Here is a 23,713-nt window from a genome sequence, read left to right as displayed (position 1 = left end):
AAGCACCTAACCCACCATGTATCGCTTTCATACCACTTCATAATTCAGCAATATTTTATGTTGGACTATTATGTGAAATGCCAATAAAGTACATTGAAGTTTGTAATAACAACAAAACAAAATGAATACAAAATGCTGCTGGTTTTCAATATTGTCATTTTAACCACTACATAGTGCTGTTATAAAGCACATTTATGAAAGACTTAACCATCTACATTGGCTTCCACTAATACTTTAGTAACACACCTGTTGTAATTTATGAAGTATTACAGGACAACTGCTCAGTGTCTTGCTCAAAAACGTTGAGGCTTCACTAGTAATTGCTAAGAGGTGACACACCATTCCTAGATCTCATGGCTTTACTTTGACTTTTGTGTGGGCGCGTTCAATGAGTCATCCTCTTCCCAAACAGAATTTCCGTTATCCTAACTGATCCCTTGGCTCCCAATACGCCCAGCAGCTCGGGTGTGCGTACCGGAAAACAAGAAATCCTGCACATAACCCATTCAGTTTGTGTAAAGGTGTGTGTGTGTGAGAGGGAGAGACAGAGTGAGAGCAAGCAGTTCAGCTGACTCTCAGGTCTGTTTGAAGTGGCATTGTGCTTTGAAGTCATCCTGGAGAGGCTATAAGCCCGAAGCTGGGCCCAACCAAAGAGGGCTTTCATGGACTCGGACTGTAAGTTATTTTGTGCACATTCCCCAGGAGAGAGGGATGCAGCATCTACAATATACCTAAACAAATTACCTGCAATTACCTGGTATTTCTATTTCCTCAACCTTTTGCTTTCTTGTGATAAATATTAAACACTAGAAAACCCAAATCTACATTTTCAAATACAATGGGCTACACTTTTTAATAAGGAGGGATTTTATACCATAGACCAACACAAAGCAATGCATGATATTGTGAAGAGGAAGGATTGCTGTTCTTTATAAAGGCCTTCCTTTGCTTTTTGGAAGTATCTAAAAAAAAAAAAAAAAAAATATATATATATATATATATATATATATGTTTTTTTACCTTTTTTTAAACTAACTTAAGCACAGAGTGAATAGGGAATATATTTGAATATCTTTTTTTTGGATTTAGGTCTTAACATTGGCCAGCTTCCCAGTCACTGCTATAGAAAAGCGTACAGGACGTTGCTGCCACCAGCACAGGTGATGTGTTCAGGAGCAGTTCTAGTTATAAACAATCGCTGTCTTCTTGCCACTCCATCAGAAGACCAGATTTGTAAAGTTTCCAAAAATAGTTGTCCTTTTAGCTGATTCTACCACCTGAGCTATGGATCTATGCAGCTTCTCCAGAGTTACCATGGGTAATCTTGCTTGGACATAGTTTTTTTATGCTGATCTTATTTTTATTCATACGTATCAGGGTAAGTGGGGCTGAATAAATATGCATGCCACGCTTCTCATATGTGTATTTAAAAAGCTTTTCAAATGTGTCATTTTGCTTTCACTAAACAAGCTGACGTTAGGTTGTGTTAGTCTATCACATACTATTCCAATAAAATACACAGAAACACTTATGTTTTACAATATAGGTGTAAATAGTTTATGATCAGGAACTCAGGCCAGAGGACCAGGCTGTTGCTTTCAAGTACACGGCTCCTGGATTAAGTTCTTCCCAGTAGCAGCTCACTATACCAGGGAGCACTTATACTGATCCATACTTAATGCTCATTAAACTGAATGACCTTATTATTGGGAAAAGGTTAAAACAAGATAGAAAACAAGTATTGATCAAATGTATCAAGAGGAAATATAATCTGGTGAATTATTTTATTCACCAGAATATTTGAAATTACAGTTTATTCAAACTCGGAAATAAAACTGAATGAATGTAGCATGTAATACATTCATTTTTTGATTGTTTTTTTTGATTGTTCATTTTTTGATACATTTATTTTTTATTGTTAGTATATTTTGGCTTTATAAGCACCCACATAACTTGCTTTGCGTCATTTTACACACTGAAGGGAGGTTGCACATTTTACGTGATATAGGAACAAATCAACAGAAGGATGTCGGAGGTTAAATGTGGCCATCAGAGTCCGGTTATTAGATTGTTTATTATGGAAAATCTGCAGGTGCTGTCATCGCCCGGGCAGAGCTGTGATTTCCATGATGTCCAATAAAAAAGGAAAGCCTACCTTCTTGAGACAAGCCATCCGAGGTCGATATCTCTGTCCATGATCCCGAAGAGCGTTTCTAATGGTCATCTTTTTTTTTTTTTATTTCCACTCACACACTCTCCTGAGTCTAATGCTGTTGTCGCCAGTGAGCTCCGTGCCTTGTGATGGGAATCGATGTAATCGATGCTGGTGATGCGTTCAAATGCCTCACCACAGCGCTTGTTTGAATAGAAATAGACATCTAGTATAATCTTTGCTTGTCCTACTTAAATAAACGTATTGTAATGAGTATTTTTTTTATTTTTATACATGGGGAAATATGAACTGCAAATGCACTTAATAAATGAGTAACCGAAAATGTTATTTTATGTTACACTGTCTTAACGTTGAATTTCTAATAATGTAAACAACTTCTATGTGTTTAAAATCAAATTTGCCAGAATAAAAGAGAAATTTTAAAAACATCTTCTGCTTTTGTGTTTTTCCAAATGTCTTTAGAGTCGTAAGACGCTCCACTGGATTGGTTACTTTGTAGAAATTATCTTCCTGTGCTTCCTCTATATTGTAATTATTATTATGCGAAATGTAGAGACGCTTTACTTATAATTTATTATTAAAGATGCAATATCTAAGGAGTTACTTGTGTCTCATTTGTCCCAACCTGCTACATTAATTATCGACTCTTTATGAAAAATGTTTCAACAAATCTAGGATATACATTCTTCAGAAATATCTAATAATAACTAAGAAAAATATTGCAAAAGGTTTTGATGCTGCCTCATATCCCTATTATTTACTAGTAGGGCCTAGTAAATAATGAAAGAAATGTCTTTGTTTGTATATAATATTATAAAGTCAATAAAACTGCCACTCACAATATGTCAACGACACTGCAGTTTCACCAACATGCTCATGGGAGGTCAAAGACTTCAAAAGACAGTAATGCTAGTGCTCAGAAACCCTACAGCACTTGAACACACCGATGTAAAAGGAAAAATGAATCAACCAATCAGAATCAAGCGTTCTTTTACACAGAAACCGTAAGCCGCAATTTCTAACATAATCCAGCAGAGAGTGATATTGTATCATTTGAAAACATTGATTTTTTTGAAAGTTTACTGATTATTCAGACCATTGAATTATTTATAGAGTGTTCCTATAGTTGTTATTAATATTTTGAAAATACGACCAGTCGTTTTAAATGTGAAGCTGCGGTTTCCTGATGTCATAACGGAGCGCGCTCTCAGGTTGATAGCAGGAGCGGTTACTTCCTGAGTTTAGGGAAGGGGCTTGGTCCTGTGCTCGCGCCTCGCGAGAACGCGCATCAAATTAGCATCGATGAAGTTAGTGCGAACATGGCGGATTTCCTGCCGACCAGGTCTATGTTAAAAGTTTGTTTGCCCACCTGCCTGCTTAACGCCGGCGAGGCGGACCAGATCCGAAAGTCCAAGGAGATCGACAGAAATCTGTCGCGGGAGAAAACGTACGTGAAGCGGCTGGTGAAGATCCTGCTGCTGGGCGCTGGCGAGAGCGGCAAGTCGACTTTCCTCAAACAAATGCGAATCATCCACGGCCAGGACTTCGACCAGCAAGCCCGAGAGGATTTCAAAGGAACGATCTACAGCAATGTTATCAAAGGTAACCTGACTTTGTGTTGCTCTACGACTGGTAACTTTATGAGGGAGGAAGCGAGACGTTCGACTGGGACAGAAAAGCCCCAGAGAGGCGTTTAAAACGGATGGGAAAGTTTCCACATCTGTTGAGCGGCGCTGGGGCTCAGAGGACGCACATAAACAGTCTTCATCTGCTGTCGGCACACCCAGTGAGCCGGGTTTCTGTTCAGATGGGGCTTTCTAACTCTCTTTTGCGGCACATAAAGTTTAAATATCCTATGTAACGCGGCTGTAACCGAGTTAGCAGGCTCAGATAGCCACGGCCACGTTTTGTTTCTCAATGGAGGATAACCCACCAGTGTACTAATCTGTAAGGTGTTCCTGTTTGTGTCCACTCCCCAAACAGCACCAATAAAAACGACTTACTCATTACTAATTAGTTAAGTATTTATCTTTGTGATTTAATTTAACTTATATTTTTTTGTTGTATTTCTTGAATTAAATGTATAACCTAATATCATCTTCCCCTAAAATTTTAATCACTTTTAAATTTAAAAAATTGCCCCAATTGATGCTTTCAATCTTGGAGGTGTTAAAGTATTATTATCAGGACTCTAAAGTAGAGTTATACCATAACTCTAAAGTAGAGTTATACCATAACTCTACTTTAGAGTTATACCATAGTTTTTTTTTAAATTTGAAAAATTGTGTTGGTCAAGAAAAGCCTGATTGTTTCGTAGTTAGTTTAAACCAGATAAAAATTTAATGAGTTTAATATTTCTATTAATTTTACTTCAAACTTGGATAAATGATGTTTATTCATCTTTGAGATTAAAAAAAAAAAACCTGATGGCTCTCAATTGTTCATGTCTTACAATGAGTAATGAATGAGTGATAATTGCCTGTGAACTTATTCCTTAGTTTACTTTTTCTATTTTTAAATTTGCTGTCCTTAAATAATTCAGTTGATTATTCAAAACAGAACTTGGCATCAATCAGGAAAACCTTGGTCATTGCATCTTTTGTAGAACTGTATTTGCATTGACTCTTGTAGAAACTTACTAGTATCAAAATCTCAATTTTTTAGATATATTTAAGACTTACAAAAATAATTTTCAATCTGCAACGCCTCGCTAAAGTCATTGATTAAAATTGTAAAAGGCTAATTGTAGTTCAGTAACTGCCAGTTTATATGTCATTACCACATTGCTTTATGTAGCATAATAATGTTATTCAGGAGAAGAAACCAGTCAATAGCGTAGAGATTGGAACCAGACTATTTCCTCTCGATCAACTTTGATCAGTGATTCTGTGGTTAAATATAGACAAAAAATTATTTTTGCACTTCTTGTACCATATTTTTTGTTTTGTTTTCATCAAATTACAGAACTCTATTTGTATCATTAAAAACTTAATCTGACAGCACCTGGGGCCTTATGCATAAAAGAATGCGCAGTTTTCACACTGAAACTTGGCCTGCGGAAAAATTACGAAAGTGCGGCGCACAACAAAAAATCGGAAGCATAAATCCGTGCGCAAGCACGTGGCCGCGCACCTTTCCTTTTATAAATCCTAATTTGCGGGAAATAGTGCGCAGCTGCTGGTCCGCCCTGTCGCCACCCATAAATACATATGTAAATTAGTATAAATACCCGGAAGTCTGCCACCACGTGAAGCAATAACCATGGCAACGTCCTTGTTCGAAGCAGTATAAGTATTTACAATAATAATATATTTTTATTTAAAAGGTGCTTTGAGGACACATAATGTCACCTCACAAAAATAAAAATACATTTTGAAGAAGAAAAAAATCCAAATAAAAAACATAAAGAGATTCTGCAAATGCCTGTTTGAACAGTAGCCCGTTCAGCCGGGATTTAAAGACAGACAGCGTGTCAGAGAGTCCTTTGAGTGGGGAATGTGGACGTTTATCCTAAATAGTAGAATGCTTTATGTCCATAAGGCGCATTCACAAAGCGGGCAACTCGACTGAAGGATGACTGCAGCTGGACTGGTACCGGTACCACACGGCCCTTTAAGTTTTGCTCAGAGCTCCAGGATGATCAGTCTGAGCAATCTAAACGCTCATAAACCATCATCAGCATTTCCCAGCAGATCAATATGATCTCTGATCAATCGCTCCGTCTGAATCCTTCCATTGGCGATGTTCTCCATCAGAGCCAAAGCGTTCCACAATTACGCGGCACACCTTTGCGCAGCTACTTATATACGTGTGATTGCATACACACCTTGATCACCTTAAAAATAATTGAACCTGTTGATTATTTTTAATCAACAAGTTTGAGTTAGTCTGCTGATCCAACCCTGTTGTCTTCTTTTAATGATAATTTCATGCGCTTTGGCGCACGGACCAGTGTGTTACACCTTTATGAGACAAAAACTGAGAAAAGTACCATGTACATACGAGCGAGGTTTTCACATACTTTTATTTTTGTTTTCTTTATTTTGTGTGCGTGTTAGCTTATTTTCTGAGGATAAATGCGGTTCAGTTTCATCGTTTACGTTTAAACAATAAAATATTAAAATCATAAGAAACATCGGGTTTGATGTTTCTTGGTCTAGATAACACCGAATGTAGTCAGATTTCAGTGTAGTTAGGTGAGTTTTGACGCTTTGTAGTTTGATATTGTCCACAGAAAAAGTTTGCGTGGCTGCTGCACATTTTCACGCCAGCAAAAAAGTGTGTGTATATTTACGCAAACTTTGACGCAAAGTTAATTTTTATACATGCCGACTTGTGTGTAAAATATGGCGCCGCACATTTTTTGTGTGCACGCATGCTTTATGCATGAGGCCCCTGGACATGTCCTTGATGGATAGATGGAGAAATTATTGCAATTAGTTTTCAAGAAAAAAAACAGGAATAGCTCAAAATGAGAATGGGCAGATTAAGCCCCAACAAAAACTGGAAATCGGTAACAATGAACTGGTTTAAATGGGGATAAGAATTACATTCAGTGGAAATAGGGTGGAATATTAAGTCTTTAGAAAATAACGTATACTTACGATTTCATTGCATCTGAGATTTAAGCCTCTTATCATTTATTTTCAGGATTTAACAAAAACAATCTATTAGTTCAAATCAGGTGTGACCAAGTTCAGTTCTCGAGAACAAACATCCTGCAACATTTAGATTCATGCCCCCTCCAACACACCTGAATCAAATGAACGGCTCCTTACCAGGCCTCTGCAGAGCTGCATGTGTACTGAGGAGGAAGTTCAGCCATTTGAGTCAGATGAGAAAGGATGCATCTAATATTTGCAGGGCAGTATCTATTAAGAAATGGAGTTGGGCACCACCTCTCAATAGAGTAATGGTTTGAGTACATAGGTATGCAACGGAAATAGAAAGAGATGAAACAGCAACTTGTGGGTATGAAATGGCAAAGGGGTAAATTGACCCAGAATAGTGGATAGTAGCTTAGCGGGCATTTTGTTCATCTTTACGTATTTCCATTAAAACTGTACTTTGGACTTGCACTGTATATTTCTTAACTTCAAACTTCATGGTGGAAATTATTTAAGTGACTTTCCAGCTTGCATGTTTTGGTGACTTATTATGAGCTGGGACTCTACCTGGCCTCAGAGTCAGTTCGCCCCATTTTGTTCCACCCTACTTTGGTTTCATACCCAAAAACAAACCAGTTCTTACTCATATACTTACCCATTGGAATGGCACTGTTTTTTCTCCTGGTTGTTACATACAGTATGTTAAATTAATTATAAGGCTAACTATAAAAATACAATACAGTTTTATTAACAAGGCACTTTGAAATGCAGCGTATGTTCCTGAGTTATTATCGTCAGGGATTTCCCTTTCTTATGAAGCAGGAACAATGTGCTTTAACAGCATCTTTTTGTCTTTTGGTGCTTATTGACTTTACATTGCATTTGATTCATATCACCTTGCAAATAATTTATGCTAAAAATAAATATTCTAAAATGACAGCCCAAGTCTCAACATTATTGCTTGCCCAAGAGGCTCAAAATGTCGTTTCATTCCATAGAATGAAACGACAAAAATTGCAAAGATATGAAATTACAAGGAACCTGTTTGAAAAGAAGTCTCTCATCAGTGATTTGCAAGGTAAAAGGGGGGGGGGTTCTTTCCCCCTCTCTAATACATTAAATTAATCAAAATTAAGAGCATCTTCATATTGGTCCATCAACTTGGTAGACTTTTTTTTTTTTTTTTTTAGTTAAATGAAAATCAGATTGCAGTTAGGGACATAAATGGGGATAATTGTGCAATTTCTTAATTTTTTTACTAATCTACCACCTCAACTAAGAGCTTTCATCACATCTTTTCCTATTTTTCACGTGCAATAATTCTCAGAACAAAGTACATGAGTTGGTCAAAAGGGGTGTCAGACCTCAGAATATTTATATCAGTCAGGAAGGGCCTGATTGGTTCATCTCTGAAACTGTTTGTGTATTTTTGCTCAAACCATCTCCAGCATCAGCACCTGGCAGCTTCTACATCAGTATTTAATTGTTTGTCATCTGATAATAGATTGATGACATTTGTCAGATGAACAAATCTTGTGTATATTTATACTTTGTATTGACTTCTGGCTTACTAAGATAGCGTTGCCGGGTTAGTAGGTCATCCTTCTCCCCAGCAACACGCCTCGAATGATATAAAGTCCTTACAGGGTGTTCCTAGTTTGCCTCAGGGCCTCCTCCCAGTGGGACGTGCCCCAAAAAATCTCCTGATCACCTCTATTAATCATTTTTAAATCTTTAAAAGCTAAATAAGAGAATATTTTAGTAAGAATTATAAAGGTGTACAAACTTTTGTCTGCAAATACAAAATAATAATTTCAGGTTTTCCTGCCTACTTTAATTTTGACCAGTTATGTTTTATCTTTTATCCTAAAGACTAACACATAGATGTCATGCAGAACATGTAAGAATCAAATAAGTATCCCCATTTATGCAAAGTGTGTTTCCCTAACCTGTTAGCTTTCAATAAGCTGTAAAAAGGACATGAATATCATTGTTAACCTGTCGATTACTGACGAGGTCAATAAAGGAACAACTGGTTGATATGTTAATGATTAATATGTTAATTATCAACAGCTGGTTGATATGTGTCCAATTGATTGGTGCATCTGAGTTAGTGGCATCAAAATACATTCTGTATTTTGTGCTTGCATTGCTATATAAGATGCTGTGTAACTTTACTCCTAATCATAATAGCAGAATATTATAGTATAAAACAGTTTGACATCTAACAATACTTAACACATGTAGTGATTCGATAGTCTGTAAGGATGGTGTTGAATACTTTCATTCCGCGAATAAAATAATATTTTACTAACATGGGTGCGGTGATAAATCGGCCCCCATTTCTTTTATTATTGACGAGTCATCGATTCTTGCATATGGAACCTATCTTATTCATTGATCTTATCTAACTCTGCAAATCAGCCACTGTCCTCTTTATGCTCTGCTGTGAGAGAGAGCTGACTGACAGACCCGCCCACCAGGTCATGTCTGCATGTGTGCGGTTAACAATAGTCACCAAACTGTTGCCAACTTAGAAACTATATTTAGTGACTTTTGGGACAAAAAAAATCAGTGTCAGCCAAAATCGGAATCGGTGGGATACGCCTTTTCAAGATCGTTGATTGGTGATCGGCCCAGAAAACTGCAATTTGTGCACCCGTAATACTGATGTTAGTAATCATGATGATAATATTAGTAATAGCAAATGTTTTGGCTCTGTCCTCTCTGGTCCTGATTTGCCCATTCCTCCCTCCCCATCCAGGTATGCGTGTGCTGGTGGACGCGCGGGAGAAACTGCACATCCCGTGGGGTGATGAGAACAACCAGCAGCACGGCGACCGGGTGATGGCCTTCGACACCCGGTCGGCCAAGATGGCAAACGGGCAGCTGGAGATGCTGGTGTTCCTGCAGTACGCCAAGGCACTCAAAGCACTGTGGGCGGACTCGGGCATTCAGAACGCATACGACCGGCGCAGGGAGTTTCAGCTGGTAGGTTTGACTCGACTGAAATGGAGATAACAGTGCCCCTTTTTTTTTTTTTTGTTCTTTTTTTTGTTGTTGTTGTTCCGACGGCTGGCGCTGATAACTGTTCAGTATTGCTGCAGAGCTCCATTCCCTATCAGCTAATCTAAAACGGGTTTTCAGGTGGTTTTAGTTGGACTTTTTTTTTCTCTCTGTTAGAGAAATGAAGGCATTTAGAAAATGGCAGTAAAAAGAGAAAGTGAAACTGATTTTGAATTTGTCCTCCTTTCCTGCCACTGCATCTCGAGCTTAGTTTTTGTATATTCTGCCTTCTGTTAGGCAGTCAGACATGTGATTTAGGCAGCTTCCTGTTTACACCTCTCCCTGCTCCTTATATCTCAAGCACATTTTCAAACTGTGACGTTTCCCACAGAGTGGCAGCTGTGGCTGAGGCTCTGCTCACGTGTCTCGCCGACTAGTGGGGATCTCTCGCTGTTTTTGTGTGGCGGGACTTTTACAATCTGCTGCATTTCTAAAAATTCCTAATTTTTCTGCCTGTCTGTGATTTCATGAGATGTCATGTGACAAATGCTTGAGTCAAAGATGGGGCCCCCCACCGAGGACAGAGCAAGAGACGCACTTCTCCAAGTTGCTTTCAGTAATGAGCCAAAAGTTGTGAGTTGCACAAGTCTGGAGTGTTCTCAGTGGGATTTAGCTCTGGAGGGAATTGTTTTCTTGTTGGTTTTTTTTTTCTTGCAGGCAGGAGGGGGAATAAGTGTTGATCAGAGCTGGAATGTTGATCTGCTCTGCAGTTTTAAACGGCTTTATGCTTACCAACAAAGTCCAGACTCTCCTATTCAGCATTATTTACACACAAACACTAAGAGTGTCACACGCCTCATGCAACATAAGCACAAGGACACACCTGCACATTCTTAACACGTGTTCCGGGCTCAAAACTCCTCATTTCAGCTCATTAGTATAAAACATAGACTCTGAATGAGAAATTTCTCACATTCTTTTTTTTATAATGGGAGGTGATGTCCTTAAATGTGACAAAGGGTGAAACTGACTTTCAAAACTCTTAAAATTATGATACAGCCACATTTTAATGCATCTCTTCATATATATTTATGCAATCACAGTGGAAGACTACATCCTCTTTTGCATCTAAATAATTTAGTTTTAACCACAAATATGCAAAAATGTATTTATTAGATAAAGTAAAATTAGCAGAGATGTGAGAAAAACCTAATCTTTTACTGCTTCAGTAGGATTTGGGCACAAGTAGCAGCCTGGTGCTGCTGCTTTAAGTTGATTAATCAATCACCATTTTGCTGTCTGGAGCCAGACTACAATTTTGAACTGGTTAAAAAGGTGATCTTCCAGCTTTTTGAAGTCTATCGTACATCAAGAGTTGAATGTGGACACTTTTAAAGTGCGTGCCAATCTTCTGAGGATTGGACATCCCAGTGAATTCCCTGATGAATGATCAGAGAAACCAAAAGAAAAGCTAAAATAAGCTAAAGGCCTCTTAGCTTAGAGAGGTTAAAGGGGGAAGAACACTACTTACTAAAAAGACAATGGCTGCACAATGAGACCAAAGTAGAGATGTTTGAACGTAATGTGCAACACCATGTTAGGAGGTAATCACACTTGAGCATTTAAGCACAAGTGTTGAGCACAATGGTGGAGGGGCAATGATTTGAGCTTGTTTCACAGTAACATTAAGTTTTCCCTAAACTTCGCCTTCAAAATGTATTCTGGAGTGAAATTGACGACTATCTGGCTAATTGTTGACGCTCACTTATCGCCAACACAGCAACACATCTACAACACACTGGCTGAATGACTTGATAAACACCAGGGTGTGTGTTCTCAAAGATTCTCCGAGTCTTCTCAGAGTGCTCCTATCTTGGCCTAAAATTTCCTGCCAAGGACTCTTAGGACTGAGTGAGGAGATGACAGAATTTCCCATTTTTAGTGATGTGTGGTTGACCGTGTTGTGTAGGTTTAAATAACTTTTATCTTAAGAAGTAAAATTCTAAGAAAAATCTCAGAATTACAGAAATTCTAAGAATTTTCCTAAAATGACATCTCTAGTAGCTACTTTTAGTCTCATGGTGCGTTCACACCAAACGCTTTACGTGCATCAAAAATGCGTCCGACGCTTCAAGTTCGACGTGTGTGCACTTTGAGTGCAGACGCTTGACCTTTTGCTCTACAGCTAGCGTTTTACGCATCTGGTTTACATTCAAAGTCCATGTGGAGGCGCGTCAGACGTGTCAAAATCGCTCTAGCAGTTGTTTTCCATTGCCAGCCTATTTGTTGGACGCTCTTGACGTCGTCAAACGCTCAAAACTCTTCAAACGGTTCAAATCGCACCGTGCTAGATGCGTTAAACGAGCCGCAACGGGCTCTCTACATGCTTCCGCATAGACTTTGAATGTCAGACGCGCCTGACGCTCATAACGCTTTTGGCGTGAACGTGCCATAAGGTTCTATGAGAATACGGGTCCTGATCATTTTTCTGTCCTGAACTCTAAAATACAAGAAGTGAAACAAAGGTGTACAGAACCCCACATATTCCTGGTTCAGTCTTCACACTTTATTTTCTTGGAATGCGAGTCCTGATTACTCGTGGAAAATTTGTGTATATGATTATTATTCCATAGAGCAGATCTAAAATATTTTGGAGGGGAAAAAAGCGGCACGCAAAACTGAAATACCTAGTCCTGATGCTCGTTCACACGCTATTTACTGGCATTTGCAAACCAGCTAGTACAAGAGCGCTATTTATTTTTGGCTGTACACCCAAGAACAGAAATAAGAAAAACTGTAGATATTAGCTTCTGTATTAGTTGAAGACGGTTTCTACTTAATGTGCAATAAAGTATATTTGGTGTTTGAACTGTTAAAATTTGCGGCTATAACCATGTTTAGCTGGGTTTTTAAATATGCATGCATTTCAGCATAATTAACCCCATGTGAATACCAGGGTTCTACTGTACTTTGTTTTCACAATGTCTGCAATACTCAACATGTCTCCAACAAGACTCTGTCCTCACCTAAACCCCTCTCACCCATCAGTCTATATGTAGGCACATTTAGACTGCATTTAGCCCCTGCAGTTTCATTGATTCAGCCCATGCAACCCACTGGAAATGTTGTACAAGTTCAATGAAAATCAACATGAAATGTTATAATGTGCACTTTGTGACTCTGGTCTATCCAAGCGAAGCATATACAGTTAAAACAACGTAACATTAAGATGAGAGACGGTGAGCTCATTTAACTTTTAAACCATGTTAAAGCTTTGGGCGTTTGGTGTTTCCGTTGTAAATTAAGCAGATGAGGGAAAAAAAAAAAATCTTGACTCATTTGTAAACATGGAGCTCACCACATTTTCAGCTGTTGCCCACCTTAATGGCCCAAAGTGGTTCTTTCCTCTGGTCCATATGTGGGTTTTAAGTGCTAGAGTCGGCCCATCTCTACTAGGATAACATGGAAAGTGGTTGGTGGAAAACTCCCTTTAAGACTTTGTTCTGTCCAAACATAACACACACCATTAGAAAAGGGTTGACACGCATTTCCTTGTGGATTCTGTTATGCAACATATTACTTAGCAGTTTTAGCCATAATGTTGACCTTAATTGTCGGACAAATTACATTCAGCACAGTATCAGAGGAATTGCAAATCACTCCTTGAATGCATGATTCTATATTTTTGATTTTCTTATTAGAAGTATTTGGCTTCAGGGATAAACCTTTATTGTTTTCACCCAAAATGGGTCTCGGTGACAAAGATGTTAGAGTTCAAGAAAATATGTTAGGACATAAAAAATGGGAAAATGTATTTATATGCCTCTCTATTGATATAAATTCCTAAAAATCAGTTGACCAGTTGTGGCAGAACACAAAACCTTAGATTTAGTTCAGTGACAAATGAAATATATATTTTTTCTTTATAGTAAAGCAAATGATTTCCAGCAAAATGTAAAATTGTTGGGCTGATCATATGTCCAATCGATAAAGCACACTGAATAAAAGCACCAGAGAGATCAATCATAGAAAATGGGCACAGGACCTTAAGAGCAGTTCAGCTTTTTAACAGCTCGAAGCAGGAAGCTGTGTAGCAGTCTGGTGGTTCTGCTTTTAATGTTGCGGTACCGTTTGCTCTTTGGCAGCAGTACAGAAAGTTCACAGAGAGGGTGGGAGGAATCTGGTGATGCTCGGAGCCCTTTTCCAGCAGCAGCTCTAAAACTGAATGTGAAGTGAGGATGGGGTAGACTAAAGACGCCTTTCAGCTCCCATCACCTTCCTCTCCAGGGAACTGTGGTTTGCCATATTACAGCAGGACTTACACACTGAGTTACAGTTCAATGCTCTTATCAACCACAGATTGTTTTGGAGATGCTCGCTGAGAAATATTCTTGTTTCAGTTTGTTGAGAACAACAATAACTGTAAGAAGTGTTGGCAAATGAATTGGGTTTAGAGTGTAAGAAAGTTGGCCAAAGCACAATATTCCTGGGTTTCCATCCAGTGCTGAACTTCACTTTTCTGGCTCCTTTCTGTCGACTGGTTTGATGTGACCAAATGTGCCGTATCGTGATGCCAGCAGGGGACAAGAATTGAACTAAAAGTTTTGAGCGTTCTCGAGGCAAACTAGATAAAAATCCACCAATAAGCTTTGCCAGCGACTGGAATCGTCTGATTTTTCACTTTCCTCACCCTGATTAGTGATTGCCCTGCTGTAAACTAAAAATCCCATTCCTTTTTCCGGTCAGCCGACTCACCTTGAGCACTGCTGATAACATGTTTCAGTGTGGAAGTAGTTATGTGGATAAATAACATAAGATATATAGTTATTCTGTCAAATAATAATAAATAACCCATTTGAATCAGTTTCAAATGGGTTATTATACAATAAGCGCAGACTTACAACGCAGAATAGGGCAAGATACAATAATATAAAATATACATATATTGTGATGATTCCTCAACATCTTAAAAGTATTTTCTGTGGTATTCCAGAACATATTTAATCCATTCATCTGTACTCATACCTGACATCTCCACTTTCACTTTCCAGCCTTTTCTAATGGAGAATCCAAGTAGATTCTTCTGAAACCTGAATATGTAGTTGTAGTCATTGATCTGTGAGGCTCATCTTGTTTTCCCACCAGGAGGGTCTCCCTGTTTTGTACTGTTTTAGTATTTTCTTTTCAAAACGCTCTTACCCTACGGCTAGTTTGTAATGAATATTTAAAATCAACATAAAACCACTGTTGTCTCTGTTGTTTTCCGCATGACAGGTTCTGAACAATTGTCCTTAGGAAGTTGGGGGAGAAGACTTAATGTGATCAATAATATGCCACAAAGCTGACTTTGGTGCATATTGTGTTTCAGTTTTGTTTTTTCAGCAGCCGTACTTTAGTTTCAGGCGCCATGATGACTCATATTGAACTTCGGAGTTATTGCTCCTCTGGTTTCCCTTCCTGTTTTTTGTTGAAACAGATTTTTTTCACGATTTCAAAACCACCAATCCCTGTCAGAATTGAGCTTCTTCACTCACCCGAAGCCAAAATGTTAATTTGGCTTCACGTGGAGGAAGGTTAGCTTCTTTTCTTCCCCTTCTTCCTGGTTTTCTTGTCGTAGCAGACCATCCTGCTCCTCCCTTGTGTAATTCTACCCATGCACACACATCCGTACACTCACAGGTTTTTCAGGTCAGGCTAGTTTGTTTTTTTTTTCTTCTTCTTCTTCTTCTCAAAGATCAAAAGGTTAGGACAGAGACTTGCAGTGAAGGGGGGAAATGATTGGCACACATTGTCAACCCACGCGAGTACAACCAAGGCACTACATCAGGCCCAATTTGAATTTTACAATGACAGTTTCCTTTCATGTTGCATTTCATGCAAATAGCATGCTAAACATCTCAGTTTTAAGGTGGAGTCAAGATGGATGGACCCCAGTGTAACTCCAAATAATATTTTGAAGTTTCTTTTTGGAGAATTCTTGCCAAAATCTCCCGTCACACGTCCATTATAATACTCATCCGCGCATACAAACACACTCCTCTATACGCTGGGATAAAGGAATGCTCCTCAGTCCTGGCAGCTACGTGTCTGAACTTGCACTAACTGCACAAAAGCAGAGTCAGAAGTGACTCGAGAGGAAAAAAGAAAACAACCAAACCTTCTCCTGCATTCAGAGAACCCCGGCCACACTCCTCTGCACATCAAAGACACGCTTACGAACACGTGTCTGCTTCAGCACCCGATCATTTGCATCCTGCTTCAGCTCGGCTCTGAGGCGGACATGCAGCTTAGAGAGAAAAAACAAACAGATTTCCTGTGTGTTCATGAGCCTGTGTGTGGCAGATGAAGGGAGGATCTCTCATGGCGCCTCCACTCCACAACTGACTTCTAATGAATGTATTAATACATCTACACCATATTTGTTGAGGAATGAAATGGCCTAAAACGTCCTGAATGATGCGAAAGTAACAGAAGCTCCTCCTCTCTCTTGTTGCAGGGCGAGTCGGTGAAGTATTTCTTGGATAATCTGGAGAAGATCTCCCAGCCAGTAAGTTCTTCCTGCCTGCATTGACTTTTATGATCAGACATGTACATGTTATAGTTAATAAAGCAGCATGTCCAGACAGCAGGAGGTTAACTGAAAAGCTGCAGGTGTGTTTGTTTGCAGGACTTAATGCTCAGTTTTATTTTAATGAAAATGAAGTTACCTAACCACCTTTGCAGCTGACACAGCTGCTCTTTTAATGGGAAAGTTCTACCCATTGAGTTAAGGCATTTTGCATTATTTATGGATATATATTTGTATGAAACATTATAAGTCTTCTATTGTCACTGTACCAAATTCCATCTTTTATGAATTACATTTCTAAACCGTACCATAACACCATAAAAGTGGATATCCTTCACATACGCTGCCTTTCAAAACCTTTTCACTTTTTAATCTGACTGTACCTAAAAACCTAATGGACCAACACTAAATAGTAAGCCTGTCCCAATAAGCAATTAATCACGTTATAAGTAAAAATCACTTTCCATTTTGATTAATACTTGAGGGAAATTTTGTTTACACGAACATAATGCATGTTTTTTATTTTTTGACTCCACCTGATTATTAGGCCGATTGCAGAGATTAAATGTGTAATTTAATCTCATAATAAATACAGCTGTTCTGTGACGACCTCAGAACAGCTGTTCTGTTCTGTTACACATGATCAGTGATCAAAGCAAACTGGAGGAGCTGTGGAGAGCCGCAGCTCAGGTGGAAGGATTTGTTGACAAGTCGTGCTTTCCAAAAATCTGAGCTTATTGCAAAGCATTGTGTGGAAAACTAATTGAACATATCATTCCCACCGTGAAACACAGTGGTGGCGGCGTTTCACAGTGAATGGAATGGGACATGGATAGAGCTAAATTTGTTTTCTTTTTGGATTTTTGATACAGTATGGGTTCAGAAGAATAATGTTTTCTCCAAAACAGAATTGTAGTTTAATGTTGATTTAGAAACCTCTGTATTATATATATATATATATATATATATATATATATATATATATATATATATATATATATATATATATATATATATATTTAAAATAAGCTACCATATAATTATACTGTACCCGAGCTTGAGCTCAAAATTGTCTGAAAGTATTCACTGAGATGTAGCGAGGTATGAAGAGGTCTTGTATGGACTACACTGAGCTAAACCTTTGAGTTTCCCAACCTTCACTTCTTATTATAAGTGATTTTGACTGAGATTTATTTCAGTCAAGATCACTGATTTTACGTCTGAGGTTGCACTGATCTACCCTTAGATTATAAGATTTGACGCAGTTTAGTAGAAACCAGAAACTGCGGGTAAGAAACATAACCACGTAATTTACAACTTCTCTCTGTAGATACAAATTTGAGACAGACCTGTACAGCTTCCATTTCTGCACTTTAGGCTAAAAAAGTAGTTATAATGGCTACAATAACACAGGTCTGCGATGCCGGTGTACACTCGGAGTAAAAGCTGAGCAGCTGCTTGTTGTGTGGCGTGTATAAGTGTCACATAGGCTCAATGGTTAAACCAGTGGGTAACAAAGGGCGACAACAAGTTGCATAATGTCACACTGGTCAGAACATTATGTGGGTGTTTTAACTCACCCACAGTGTCGTGCTTGACTGGGAAATGCCTGATAACGCTTTAGCTCCACTCAAGATGCTAACACTCTGTTTTTGTTGTGAATGTGGTGGAAACAGTAAATGCTGCAAATTGTCTCACTAGTAGGGAATTATTTCTGAAGACGTTCACGAGAACTTATCTCAAGGGAAAATTAAAGAAACACAAGGAATATTTTTAATATCCTTCCTGAAAATGAAGAATGAGATTTCTTTGATTCTTTGACCAGTTTAAATTGATATTTGCATCCTCATTATGGGCATTGATATGATTTTCTTTTTCCTTTTTATTAATTATTTGATCCAGGCTTTTTTTTCAGTCATTATTAGAAGTAAAAACTATGTGCTCAACATTGAATTTGTCAGATTTTTGCATTGTTAAAATTACACATACAGCCTCAAACTTTTTTATAATCCTCCATTAACGTTGGAAAAAATGCCACTTACATGCTTTACCTTTCGTTTCATAGCATGAACCTTACTCCAGATCCTTTTGAAGAAGAAGGTAGTGACATTAGAAACGGAACGGTTGCCTGCTGTATCCACTCCAAGCCCATTTTCGTTTTGTGTTTGTTCAAACATCACAACAGCAGCAATCAGCTGTAGCCAAGTTTCAACCACTAATCTGTTGATGTCAGGTGATGCTGAAAATGTTTGAGGTAGTTCAACCGCTAGTATTATTATTACTATTCCACCCAGCTTGTGCAACGCTCCACTGACAGAAAATCCCAGCATGTTCCTGTTTACAATGATCCTAAATATCCTGAACAATTTCTGTTAGTCTGAAGTCGAAAGTTTTGGTTCTGGTGGTTGAAACATGGAAACTTAGATTTTTTTTACTCCCCCGCCCCCCAAAATAACAATGTTTTTAAGCATAAATAAAAAATAATTTTTCAAGAAAAACGTTAAGCTTCCTGAATAGTTTCCCCAAAACCTCAAACCTATTAAAACATAAAACATGCTTAAAAAACAAGTTTGTTGCAGAAAAACCAATTAATTTAAAGGAGCGGTACAGTTTTTTTAATGCACAGAACTAAGTGACAATGAAGTACTCTGTTGTTCAACTTATAAAATGACACCGAAACACAACAGGTTTCTAATGCAGATACAGTGGAGAATAAAAAGATGGTCCGAACCAAAACTTTATATCACTGTTTTTCATCAGCAACAAGGTACATAAAGTAGCAGCTCTGCACTTAACTTAATTACTCAGACAAAGCCACTTTTAAATCTAGCATTTAACATCACAGATACTGGCAAAAAAAAAAATCATCTGATCACCAAATGGCTCCCAGTAGCACCCAAACTCTATATATCATATAAAATCCTGTTGATGATGGGTTTTTCCCAACAGCTGCTCATGCTGCCTTCAGGTACAGCTGGCAAAGGAGGTTGTCAAAATAGCAAAGCTACTCCAAAGTGTTTCAACATGTTTTATTCTAATAAAGGGAACAGTCTCTTAAAGTTCTAAACATTAACCTTGACAGTTTTAAGTGGTTATACTATTTTATAATGTATTCTTGCTTTTACTACTTTGTTCATTATAGAAATCCAACGAAACCTCCAGTCAGTTCTATCCACTTTTGTTTAGATCATAAAATCTTAATTTATTTGCTAAATTAAAAACATAACTTTTACTACAGGAAAAAGTTAAAAATAAAAAATTAATAATTTTATTTATGTTTGTTTGAAGCTTGGCAAACCATGATTTTAAAACTTAAGTACTTACCAAACTGTGATTTTTGTGTAGCATTACACCCTTAATCTGCACATATAATTTTTTACCCAGTGTAGATTAGGGCAAATCTACAATAAAATCACTGAAGTTTATTGGTTGTATAATCATGTCACCCTGTTAAAGGCTCAGATTCATCCGTAAAATATATAAATGAACATGAAATCGTAAGACTCTGAGGTAATCGTCACGTCAAAACCGCATATATATATTTTCTGTTCCTCTTCAGGATTATTTTTAAGTGACTTAGCTAATATTCTGCTGTGTTTGAGACTCATTTTGTAGCTGAGACAAATATTTTTAGATTATTAATAGTTTTTTTCTATCCTAAAAGTAGGACTTTGTTGTTTTCGGAATTTATGACCATTTTTATTTACATCAGATATTCAAATCATTAAATTTACCTACTTTTATTAACTTTCTCTGCCTGATCTGCTGCATTCAGGCAGCCAGTTGGTGACAAAGCATTGCCAAAACAAAAACTAACCCAGGAGAGAGAATTACCAGGAACCTCAGCCCCAGTCTTGCGTTGTTGTGTGAAAGATTACCTGAAATCTTGTTTGCAGTAAAAACTTGGATGTCAGGATTCGAGGATTGATGAGAAGATTAGCGTTTCCTCTCACACATTCGGGATGTTTTCCTTGTTTTCTTTATCTTACAAATGCAGCATCTCGTGCAGAAATACATCTTTGAATATATAATGTTTGACACAGATCTGTGGTTTTATTTCTGCAGGACTATCTTCCCAGTCAACAGGACATCTTACTGGCCCGTAAGCCCACCAAGGGCATCCACGAGTATGACTTTGAGATCAAGAACGTTCCCTTTAAGATGGTGGACGTCGGGGGCCAGCGGTCAGAGCGGAGACGCTGGTTTGAGTGCTTCGACTCCGTCACCTCCATTCTGTTTCTCGTCTCTTCCTCTGAATATGATCAGGTAAAGAGAAAAGAGGCTCTGCTCCACATGGCCGAAGAGATGGAGCAGAAATCCGTTTGTTTTCATGACATTTGGTAAAGTTTTAGTCTTTTAGTCACATTTTGTCAGGATACAACCATGAATTTCAGTGTGTTTCATCAGGATTTTGTGTGATAGACAAACACAAAACGATTTTTTTTAAATGAGTTTAGCATAAACAATATGCATTCTGGCACAACCGGCCCTTTGTAAACATACAATGGAAGCCCTTAAAACATAGACTGAAGAGAAATGCAACTGCACACGTTTTAGACAATGTATTCTCTCTATAGTTCTACCTTAAGTGTTGAGCTTACAGCAGTTCTGGCAGTAGTACCTCAACCGCCCATCAACATCTTCCAGGTGCTGATGGAGGACAGGCAGACCAACCGGCTGCGAGAGTCACTCGACATCTTCGAGACCATCGTCAACAACCGCGTCTTCAGCAACGTCTCCATCATCCTCTTCCTGAACAAGACGGACCTGCTGGAGGAGAAGGTGAAGCTCGTCCCGCTCAAAGACTACTTTCCCGAGTACGCCGGGACGGAGCACAGCCTGCCAGACGTGCAGGCCTTCATGGTGGAGTGCTTCCGGGCCAAGAGGCGCGACGCCACACAGAAGCCCCTGTATCACCACTTCACCACGGCCATCAACACGGAGAACATCAGGCTGGTGTTCCGGGACGTCAAGGACACCATCCTCCACGACAACCTCAAGCAGCTCATGCTCCAATGACCCCACACACACACTCACACACCAAACACCCCCTTTTCCACTGCCACGCAACGCAGCCTGTGAACGCAAGAGGACGTGAATGGGGACAGACCACCCCTCGCTTCCTGATGAGGACTCCGGAGATCACAAATTGATGTCTGCAGTCTTTAGACTTTTTGTTTATTTTCCAGTAGTCTTTACTCCTTTTGGAAGTGTTCATCCTGTTGTTAGCTCAGGATCTGATTGTTGGATAGGGTATTTAGGCAAACTGTGGTATTAAAGGTATAAACAAGAAACCGACCTGGGTTTCTGAATGGTATCTGATCCCTGCTGCTTTGTCCTCCTCCCTGAGCTCCACCTTATTTAGTTGGTTATTTTGTTCTCTTATTTTTTAACCCTTAGGATGCCAGTGCTGGCACCTGTGGAAGCCGGCCTCACTTAAAAACAAACTGGTGAATAACATCTACTCTGGTAATGCAAACAGAGTAACCGTGGAGAAATGTTCAAGCGACACATAGAGAAAGTTGATTGGATTCAGTTCATGCCTAAGCACTGACTTGTAATATTTCCTCACCCCTCAGTGATGCTGAGGGCGAACCTAACTTCTTATTGACCTGAGCGTTCAGAGTTAACACGTCTGATCTGTCTCCAGCACTGACACGTCATTTATAGAAGACACAATCACAAGACTGAACCTTTTTCATCCATGACCATATAGGTGTTGCCTTAGAATTGATTTTTTTTTATTATTATTATTATTGTTATTATTATTATTATTTTTGGGATGTTGAGAGGGTAGAACGGTTACCTTCGTCAGACCATTTGGTTCCAGTAAGTTAACTAAAAGTCCGCTGTTTCCTCAGGGTTGAATCGGATCCGGTGTTGATACTGATGTGTGAAGCTCGATGTTTGGCGGTGGGAACAGGCCTCCACGCCGTTAGCTAGTTGGTGGTTTTAGGACTGCATCCTTCCCCCAATTCGTCCTTCCGCCTGTTTTGATTTTATTACTGATTATAGATGCCTTCTAAAATGACCTTCACAAGGCCCTCCTCCTCTTTGTTTTGCCTTAATCATGAATGTGTGTTAATAATTGTACAGGGATTTGCTCTTGATTGTTTGAATAAACTGTAACCGGTCTGCGAAAACTTCGTTATTGGCACTGAGTAGTGACTCTAAACGTGTCTATGAAAGAAAGAAAAAAAAAAAGCATTGAACATTTCCCTTTTTTGTTGTTTTTGTTTCTTTGCACACAAGCTTGTGCTGCTTTGGACTTCCCTCTAAAATGCATTGTGATTATTGCAGAAATCTGGCAGAGGGGGGAAAAGCTACTGGAGTTGCATAGTTTTGAGTGACTGTAATCTGTAGGGGTGGCTGATCTTTGTTAGAGGACAATTTAAAGGCACTCAAGTGTCTTTTGCCAAATAATTCTACGCTTTATCTTCACAATTTTTCTGCATTATTATTTTATTTCTTCATAAGTAAAGCTCTGCAGAGCTTTGGTTTCCTTCCATTCCTGGCTTTGTAAATACTGTAATCTGTTTTCCTGTAAATATTATTCCAGTTTATCTTCATATATGTAAATGGTTGTAGAAAATGCATATTTTTCCCATGCTGGATGTTCTTCAAATCACTGCATCTTACCAATGAAGATGACCTTTTGATGTAGATTTTATTTTGTAATTCCCGCCCCCCACGCACCCTTCACGTTTTTCACATTTATCATGTCAAATCCCATGCTACTCTAACCCTATCAATAAAATAAACTTTTCTAATGATACTGATAATGATGACCGTGTTTTTCCTGACTGTTGAGCATCATTTTTATTTAGTATAGAGGCGAAAGATTTGACATTTCAGATACAATGTGAGCTTCTGCTAGGATTTCATATCTTGAATGTAAAAATGTCTGTGTCAGCAGATGGTTTCATCTACAAGGTGGGTTTGACATTTTTGGTCTCGCTCTAATCTAAGGAATGTAGTTTTAGGGAGGAAAAAAAATAATCCATGTTTGTTTTTGGGTCGTCAAACATGCCGTGACATTTTCATCTGATTGGCTATTCAGCCGTCACGATGACTCCTCTCCCAGAAACTCTGGCTCCTAGGAACCTTTGCTGCTTTGGGGAAACCATCAAGAAGGTTTGCCCACCCAAATCAACAAAAGTACCAATCACCCTATCAGATTCAGTTGGAATTGTTTTGATTTTTCAAAATGATTATTCTCCTTGTTAAATAGTGAATTAGCTGTGCTTAATCATGTATTTTTAAGGTTGAATTTGATTTCTGTAACCACGCCTAGGTCTGACGACCTCCTGACCTGTATAGTAAGATATTGAGTTAAAATGGGACCTGTCTGACAGCCTG

At 38.6% G+C, this 23,713-nt stretch overlaps 2 protein-coding genes across 3 annotated transcripts in view; one reads left to right on the top strand and one right to left on the bottom strand.

The window, feature by feature from the left end:
- Nucleotides 1–2,907, bottom strand: part of LOC116726920 (regulator of G-protein signaling 9-like) — a 28,713-nt gene extending 25,806 nt beyond the window's left edge. Inside the window, exon 1 of one of the 2 annotated variants that reach the window (XM_032573869.1) lies at nt 2,156–2,907. In XM_032573869.1, coding sequence (XP_032429760.1) covers nt 2,156–2,224 — 69 coding nt within the window. In that variant the 5' untranslated portion in view covers nt 2,225–2,907. The remainder of the gene's footprint in view (nt 1–2,155) is intronic. The other variant, XM_032573870.1, reaches the window with a different exon arrangement.
- A 520-nt stretch (nt 2,908–3,427) lies between these two features.
- Nucleotides 3,428–23,136, top strand: LOC116726921 (guanine nucleotide-binding protein subunit alpha-13). Its single transcript, XM_032573872.1, has 5 exons — nt 3,428–3,775; nt 9,545–9,771; nt 16,283–16,333; nt 20,420–20,620; nt 21,002–23,136. Exons 1-5 carry the CDS (start codon nt 3,493–3,495, stop codon nt 21,371–21,373), a joined length of 1,134 nt encoding a protein of 377 aa, XP_032429763.1. The 5' UTR covers nt 3,428–3,492; the 3' UTR covers nt 21,374–23,136.
- Nucleotides 23,137–23,713: the final 577 nt, after the last annotated feature.

Source organism: Xiphophorus hellerii, chromosome 10 (genome assembly GCF_003331165.1).
Source record: "Xiphophorus hellerii strain 12219 chromosome 10, Xiphophorus_hellerii-4.1, whole genome shotgun sequence".
Taxonomy (NCBI): domain Eukaryota; kingdom Metazoa; phylum Chordata; class Actinopteri; order Cyprinodontiformes; family Poeciliidae; genus Xiphophorus; species Xiphophorus hellerii.
The sequence above is the reverse complement of the archived record's forward strand: the minus strand, read 5'-3'. Positions and strand labels throughout refer to the sequence as shown.

What these genes read in the sequence shown, in the direction of transcription:
- LOC116726921 (XM_032573872.1), top strand. Translation starts at nt 3,493, where the DNA reads ATGGCGGATTTCCTGCCGACCAGGTCTATGTTAAAAGTTTGTTTGCCC. An exon ending in GGCGCAGGGAGTTTCAGCTG is followed by an intron (nt 9,772 to 16,282) that starts GTAGGTTTGACT and finishes CTCTTGTTGCAG; the next exon opens with GGCGAGTCGGTGAAGTATTT. An exon ending in CTTCCTCTGAATATGATCAG is followed by an intron (nt 20,621 to 21,001) that starts GTAAAGAGAAAA and finishes AACATCTTCCAG; the next exon opens with GTGCTGATGGAGGACAGGCA.